This window comes from Asparagus officinalis, chromosome 8 (assembly GCF_001876935.1).
Source record: "Asparagus officinalis chromosome 8, Aspof.V1, whole genome shotgun sequence".
Taxonomy (NCBI): domain Eukaryota; kingdom Viridiplantae; phylum Streptophyta; class Magnoliopsida; order Asparagales; family Asparagaceae; genus Asparagus; species Asparagus officinalis.
The window spans coordinates 62,639,567-62,647,920 of NC_033801.1; the positions used below are offsets into that span (position 1 = coordinate 62,639,567).

An 8,354-nucleotide genomic window follows, 5' to 3' on the forward strand; every position below is an offset into this window, starting at 1 on the left:
AAGTGAAAACATAACACAGAAAGAAACAATGATAAAAGTCTACGTATTCAACATCGTAGCATAAAAAATTCATGTCTTTCACGCATAGGGAACTTTATCTTGACTCCTAAACAAAGATAAGTCTGTACCTAACACGCGTTACTAGTTAATCTTTCACCGTGGAAAAGACACTAGATTCATGCCTGGGGGAATTTATCTCGATCCCTAAACAGAGATAAGCATGCATCTAACACATGCTGCCGGGTGGTTCATTCCCGTGAAAATGACCAAGTCTATGTATTCAATATCGTAACACCAAAAATCATTATCTTTCATTCATGGGGGACTATCACACCCGCTTTCCAATACCAGGGAATCGGAACGTGAACAAGCCCGCGACGTGTTAGGCTGAGGAGAAATAAGTACTAGACCCTTTCTGCTCAATCTAATACGCTAAGCGTCAAGCAAATATAAAGCGAAGGCACAGGTCCCCGATCACAGTAGCGAGAATATAATGAACAACTCAGAATAAAAAAAGCGACATATCACAAATAGAATATTATCCGAGACACAGTTTGGACCAAACATGTCCTTATTACAAAATAGTCTAACTAAAATAAGAAAATATATAGTCCAACAAAATAAGAAGGAAGTACTGCAAAAATAACTAAGTCCCTCGAAAGACTAAAGGATAAGGTACTACATAAGTAATCTAGTGTCCATCAGTGACTACGTAAAAGAAAAGGCTAAGTTTCCGTCTGTTCTTCTGTTCCACCTGGAAGACATTCCGGCTGGGCATACTCCTGTTCTAATGCATCATCATACTGGACCTGTCCGTCCTCTAAATCTGATGTATACCAGAGAAAACAGGTGTACGTCAGCGTGTATGGCACACGGCAAGATCCCACAAGGAAAGTAGAAACGGTCGAACGACCAATGCAAGAATAAAAATAATAATAATAGTAATAATCTAACTAAAATCCACCACTAGAATATAATAATTAGAAGAATCTAAAATCGATCGTTAACAAGGTCATGCAACTAGCGATCAGACTAATCATCCAAGTAATGAGGTCATACTACTAGCCATTGTATAACAGGTCACTGATACATATCTCACACAGAGTCAACATTCATATCATTGGATAACTAACTGTTCACAAATCCCCTACGTGTATCTAATCCCGCTACACATGTGGCCTAGAGGACTATACGCAATCCGTTTTCTGCCTGGTTCGAACTTCAAACAGAATCCGGGTGACGAAATAAATTTCCCACTGACCAAAGTGATGTACACACTTCACTTTAGCCCTACAAACCAATCTCTCTTAGTATATAAGTATATATAAGTATACTCTCTCTTATGTAAGTATATATAAGTATACTTTCTCTTATATAAGTATATATAAGAATACTCTCTCTTATATATGTATAATGTATGTGTATGTATGTATGTATGTATGTATATACTCTCTCTCTTAGTATATATGTATATATAAGTATACTCTCTCTTATATATGTATACTCTCTCTTATATAAGTATATATAAGTATACACTCTCTTATATATGTATAATATATGTGTGTATATATATATATACTAATATACTCTCTCTTAGTATATATAAGTATACTCTCTCTTATATAAGTATACTCTCTCTTATATATGTATAATATGTGTGTGTGTGTAGGTGTATACTCTCTCTCTTAGTATATAAGTATATATAAGTATAGTATATTACAACGGCTACTTCTTCCCCAATGGCCCAACGGGCAACGGCTACTTATGCGATTCTTTCTCTCTCAAGTTACAACTTATAAATATATACAATATATTTATATATAATATATGTATATATAATATATAGTTACATAATAATTTGTAAGTATATACTAATACATAATTATATAAAATATAATAATACTAAACTAATTTTTAGTATTTTTTATAAAAAAAAAGAAAAGAAAAGAAATTTAAAAAAATCTAGTTGGGATGTACTTATCTATTGTGATGCGATGAATTCCAAAATAAATTTATACTTGTAATTTGTAAATTATTTATTAATTATTAATAAAGAATTTATTTTTATAATTTTTTATTTGTAATTTATGTCATTTAAAGTGATTAATAAAATTATTATTTTTTATTATTTTTTTTGTTTTTTTGTATAATTTAAATAAAATTAAAAAAATTTGATAAAAAATTTAAAAAAAGAAAAAACCGGGCCGGCCCGGAACCCGGCCTGGGGTACCCGGGTCCGGGCCCGGGCTCTGGTTTTGCCCGGCCCGGGCCCAGATTTCCGGGCCGGGCCGGGCCGGCCCGGATGGACAGGCCTAGGTGTGAACTTGGAAGATACATCAACAGCCTTATTCGATCACATGAACCATGACTTTCCCACCCCTACTCTCTTGTTTTTCTAAGTTAACATACACACAAGTTTCTAAGTCTTAAACAGGACACACCATGCCACACTAGTCATGAATTTCTAAAGGTTCTCAAACGTAACAAAGAGTAATAAATGCAGCTAATCATATATAACAATATCATAGCATATCACATAATTAAAATTAAGAAACATAAATCATGAATAATTCATAATAATCCATTTTCTAAAATAAATCCTTTAAAATTGTTTATAAATGTTCTAAAATAATTCCTTTTATAAAACTCTCTTAAATTATTGAAATTATTCTAAATTAATACTTATTATAAAATAAATTCTTTTAAATTATTTATAATTATTCTAAAATAATTCTTTTGTCAAATAAATTCTATTATTTTATTATAATTACTCTAAAATGATTTTTCACCAAATAATTTATTATAATTATTTTAAAATGATTATTTTATCAAATAAATTCTTTGAAATTATAAATTAATCTAAAATAATTTTATTTTATTTTATCTTTACAGTATCTATTATTAAAATATTATTTTTTATACTTTTTAATATCATTCGTCAAATAAATCCGTGTAGGTCATCACAGTATATGTATTACAACGTGAATGGTCATACGTTATTGTTCACAGTCCATTTTGTTCACGACAGTTCTATACGTTATAGTTCTCAGTTCAATATGTTCACGACAGTTCTATATTTGTAACGAATAATTATTCGAGAAATGAATTCTTATGCATAATTAATCTGTGATCAATCTAAAAATTGTACTGAGCAAGAATAGGGATCTTGCCTCGGGTTATTGTCGATCGATACATCGTTACCGTGCGAGGATACGGGTTCGCGGTTAGCAACGAGCGGCGAGGAGGTGCTCGGCACGGATGGACTCGGATCTGGGGAGTTAGGTGAGCTTGGGAGGCGACCGCAGTGGAGGTTGGCGGTTGTTGGTGAACAGGAGGAGGGCGGAGGTGGTCCAGGGCGCGCTTCAAAGGGTCGTTGGCCGAGGGACAGATGGTGAGGAGCTTGGTGGGCTGTTGGTCGAGGAGCAGGCAGCGAGAGAGACTGGAAGCGGTGCAGGGCGTCGAGCAAAGGCTGAGGAGCAGGAGCTCAGGGAAGCTCGACTGGGCTGCGTTAAGGGCGACGCAGAGCTGAGCGGTGGCGTGGTGGAGCGAGGGATTATTAGGATAGCGGGAAGATGGGGGTGGAAAGTGCGCTAGGGCCGAAGCTGTGCTGGTGAGGTCTGGCTGGGAGGTGCGGCACAGGCGGCGGCTGCGTGTCGGCGACGAAGTAGGAAGGGCGGGGAGGTGGTGGCTGGCTGGGTTTGTGGGAAGAACAGAGAGAGGAGAGAGGAAGGTCCGGGGGTGGGCTTCTTGGCGGCGCAAACGGAGAGGAGCGGCGAAGCGGAGGCAGTTCGTAGGCAGGTGCGGTGGCTGGAGGCTCGCCTAGGCGGCGTTCGATGCTGGGCGCGCGGATCGAAGCAATGGCTGAGCTGGCGTGAGGCAGCGGGAGCTGGGTGAAGGGTCGAGGCGATGACTGAGGGCGGAGCTTGGGGAGCTGGGTTAGGTTTAATTGAAGAGAGAAAGAGAGAGAGAGAGAGAAGAGTGATTGAGAGTGAGCTGATTGAGAGAGAGAGGGAGAGGGAGATATTGAGATGATGAGAGATAGAGAGAGTGTGAGCACGAGAAGAGAGGCAGGGGCTTAAATAGAAAATTTTTGAATAAAAAAATAAAATAAAATAATGAGTAAGGATGCGCGTGGGCAACAGTCTTCTTGGAAAAGTGAGGAGGGAGAGAACGTGATGAGGGAGGGATGGTTGTTGGGGATTTGACGGGAAGCAACAATTTTGGATTATTCTCAAATGGGTTCACAAAAAATTCAAGCTCTTGCATATAACTATCCTACTCATTTATAACTACAACATTTATTATGATATGTGTATCTATTATTGCATATATACTCTGTGTATTATCACAATAAAAATAAACATTATTGTATATTATGCTTTACATAGTAAATATTAATAACAATAATGAATAATTAATTATTAATTTAAAAGTCTTTACCGTAACAATTAAATTTATAAATTACAAATTTGTTAAATAAATATAAAACCATATTATTAAATCATAGCAAAATTTAGAAAATCAGGTAAAATAATAATTTAATATTTAAAGTACTAAAAAATTTATTTAAACTAATATCGAAAATTCAAGGTCCTTACATCTTACCCCACTTAAACTAAATTCTGTCTTCGGAATTAAAATAAGAGTGATACGCAAAGAATCCAAGGACAAAGATATGGAAAGGCAGACTCAACTCAACACATATAGAGAAGAATTCAAAAAAAAAATACTGCATCTCCATAAGCAGAGGAGAAGGTAAGACAAGAACGATACATGGTAAGGTACAAGATATGACAACTAAGATTCAGGAAACAGATGAGGGTATCGTTGTCTCATTTCAGACTCGGTCTCCCAAGTCGACTCGCTAGGAGAATCTGGGTGCCACATCACACGGACAAGCGTGACGGTTTTGTTTCGGAGAGTCTTCTCTCTTTGGTCCTAAATCACTACAGGTTGTTTCTTGTATGTCAAATCAGGTAGCACCTCAATCTCCGAGAAATCTACGATATGGCTCGGATCTTCGACATATCTCCACAACTGAGAAATGTGGAATACGTCATGCACTCCAGCCAATGCGGGTGGTAATGCAAGTCGATACGCCACTTCTCCAACTCTCTCTAATATGTCGAAAGGTCCAACATATCATGGACTCAACTTCCCACGCCTTCCAAAGCGAATGTTACCTCGGTTGGGAGAAATCTTTAGGAACACATGGTCTCCTGGCTGAAACTCCAAGTGTTGACACTTCGCATCCGCCCAATGCTTGAATCGGTCCTGCGTTATGCGAAGTATTTCCCGAATGATTCTGACAGCATCAACTGACTTGTTAATCAACTCCGGCCCAAAAATCTCTCGTTCACCAATATCGTCCCAACTCAAAGGAGAGCGACACTTCCTCCCATATAATGTCGCGAAAGGAGCCATTCCAATGCTAGCCTAGAAGCCATTATTGTATGAAAACTCCATCAAATAAAGTGATCTTCCCACGACCCGTGAAAGTCAAGCATACATGCTCTAAGCATATCCTCTAAAATCTAAATGGTCCTTTCCGATTGCCCATCAGTCTGAGGATGATAAACTGTGCTAAAACTGAGATTGGTCCTAAGGCTCGCCTGCAAACTCTTCCAGAATTCTGAGGTAAATCGGGTATCACGATCTAAAACGATGCATACTGGAACTCTGTACAATCGTACAATCTCCTCCATGTATCTCTAAGCAAGATGTTTCGTTGACTGTCCTACTCGAAATGGAATAAAGTGAGCCGATTTGGTTAATCGATCTAAGATCACCCAAATAGCATCATTCTGTCTAGTGCTCCGAGGTAAGCCAGTAACGAAGTTCATGGTGACATGTTACCATGTCCACTCCGGAATAGGCAACGGCTGCAATAGACCTGCGATGTGCTGATGCTCTGCCTTCACCTGCTGACATACAAGGTACTTTGCCACACTACGAGCCACATCTCTCTTCATACCACGCCACCAAAAGTTTAGTTACAGATCCTTGTACATCTTCATACCTCCATAGTGAATAAAGTACGGTGAGCTGTGAGCTTCCCGTAATAATTCTTCTCGAATATCTACTTCTGATATGCAGATACGACTCTCAAATCGTAAGGATCCGTCCTCATGAACAATAAATTCCGACCGAAGACCAGTCGATGCTAACTCTCTGCACTTCTGAAGAAATGAGTCACCTGATTGTGCAGCCTTGATTCGCTGGACCAATGTCGATTGAATTTGAAGATTCATCAAGGAAGCGGTGACTCCTGGAAGTAGAACTTCTATACTCATATCCCTCACTTCCTGCTGAAGTCTCCACTGAGCTGTGAGGGTCATGATTGCTGGTAAACGGCTCAAAGCATCTGGTACTACATTGACCTTGCCAGGGTGGTACTGAAGGTCAATGTCGTAATCTACCATCAGTTCTATCCATCGACGCTGCCTCATGTTGAGCTCCTTCTGAGTAAAAATGTACTTCAAACTCTTATGATCCGTAAACACTTTCACTTGCTCCCCCAACAAATAATGTCTCCAAAGCTTAAGAGCAAAAATCACAGCTGCCAACTCTAGGTCGTGGGTAGGGTAATTCTGCTCATGCTTCTTCAACTGACGAGAAGCATACACTACTACATGACCATCTTGCTAAAGAACGCATCCCAATCCTCTACTTGATGCGTCGCAAAACACCTCAAAGTTCTCACTCTTATCTAGTATCGTCAAGACTGGGGCCGAGATCAGTCGATACTTTAACTCCTCAAACGCCTGCTCACAAGCGTCGGACCAGATGAATTTAATATCCTTCTTCATAAGACGCGTCATCGGTTCCGCAATCTTCGAGAAATCCTTGATGAAACGTCGGTAATATCCAGCTAATCCTATGAAGCTCTTAATGTCGGACACCGACTTAGGGGTAGGCTAATCCTTAACAGCAGCTACTTTATCCGGGTCCACAGATATGCCGTCTCCTGAAACCACGTGTCCTAGAAATGCAATGCGGTCTAGCCATAATTGACACTTACTATACTTGGCGAATAGCCGATGCTCTCTCAAGGTCTTCAGCACGTACCGCAAATGCTCCGCATGTTCCGCTTCACTCTTAGAGTACACTAGGATATCATCAATAAAGACTTCTATAAACTTGTTCAGCACATCATAGAAAACCAGATTCATTAGGTTCATAAATGTCGCTGGCGCATTAGTCACACCAAACGGCATCACTAAGAACTCATAATGTCCATATCTCGTCCGGAACACAGTCTTGGGGACATCAGAGTCCTTGACCTTCACTTGGTGATATCCACTTCGCAGATCCAGCTTAGAAAATACTCTCGATCCTCCTAATTGGTCGAAGATATCATCAATACGGGGAAGTGGATACTTATTCTTCACTATCACATCATTCAACTCCCGGTAGTCAATGCACATTCTCTTGGATCCATCCTTCTTATTCACAAGTAATACAGGTGCTCCTCAGGCCGATACACTAGGTCGTATCAAGCCTCTTTGCAAAAGATCATCCAACAGAGTTTGAAGCTCGGCCAACTCAGTCGAAGGCATACGATAAGGGGTCTTGGAGATCGGAGCAACTCCAAGCTTCAGTTCTATGGAAAACTCAATTGCTCGATCTGGTGGCAATCCGTAAATATCATCGGGTAACACATCTTCAAATTCCCGAACTACAATTAGCATCTCGGTTTCCACCTGCATGGCAGCAAACGTCGCCTTCTTCGGTCTAGCTCTGTACTCTACCGGTCCGGCCGATGTACTACCACTGAGGAACTCAAACCTCGGGTGATCCGGTATCTCAAATACTACACTCCGACGGTGACAATCAATAGTGGTAAAGAATGACCCCAACCAATCCATTCTAAAAACTGCATCGAAGCTTAGCAAATCAATCACCAGGAAATCTGCAAAGAGCTCTCTCCCGCTGATGACCACCGGACATGTTTCATAACCACTGGACGCTACTAAAACACCACTGCCAGTATTGATATTCCCGTCTGTGGTCAGAGGAGTTATAGGAAGAGAGTGGGCGGTCGCAAATCGACGAGATAAGAAATGATGGGAAGCCCCAGAATCAAAGAGTGATAAAGCAGGAACGGAGGAAACAAGAACCTTGCCTATTACAGGAGGAGGTAAACGCGACTAAACTTAGTACTCATAACAAATCCTATCATGCTATCATCAGGTAATGCTAAATAAGGAAAAATTCATATGCAAGTAAAACTAAGAATGAACAGTTCTTACCAGTGATAACCGGATCGTTCGCCTCAGCTTCCACAGCTGACATCATGAATGTTTGACGTGGAGGTTGCTACCCCTGTGCCTGCTGATAAAACTGCTTCTGAG

The 8,354-nt window shown here is 39.9% G+C and overlaps 2 protein-coding genes across 2 annotated transcripts; both read right to left on the reverse strand.

Moving 5' to 3' along the window:
- Positions 5,143 to 6,422, reverse strand: LOC109821295. The gene is made up of 3 exons (XM_020387482.1): positions 6,020 to 6,422; positions 5,857 to 5,921; positions 5,143 to 5,436 (listed from the first exon to the last, which is right to left on the reverse strand). Exons 1-3 carry the CDS (start codon positions 6,420 to 6,422, stop codon positions 5,143 to 5,145), a joined length of 762 nt encoding a protein of 253 aa, XP_020243071.1.
- LOC109821296 lies at positions 7,473 to 8,295 on the reverse strand. Its single transcript, XM_020387483.1, has 2 exons — positions 8,253 to 8,295; positions 7,473 to 8,125 (listed from the first exon to the last, which is right to left on the reverse strand). Exons 1-2 carry the CDS (start codon positions 8,293 to 8,295, stop codon positions 7,473 to 7,475), a joined length of 696 nt encoding a protein of 231 aa, XP_020243072.1.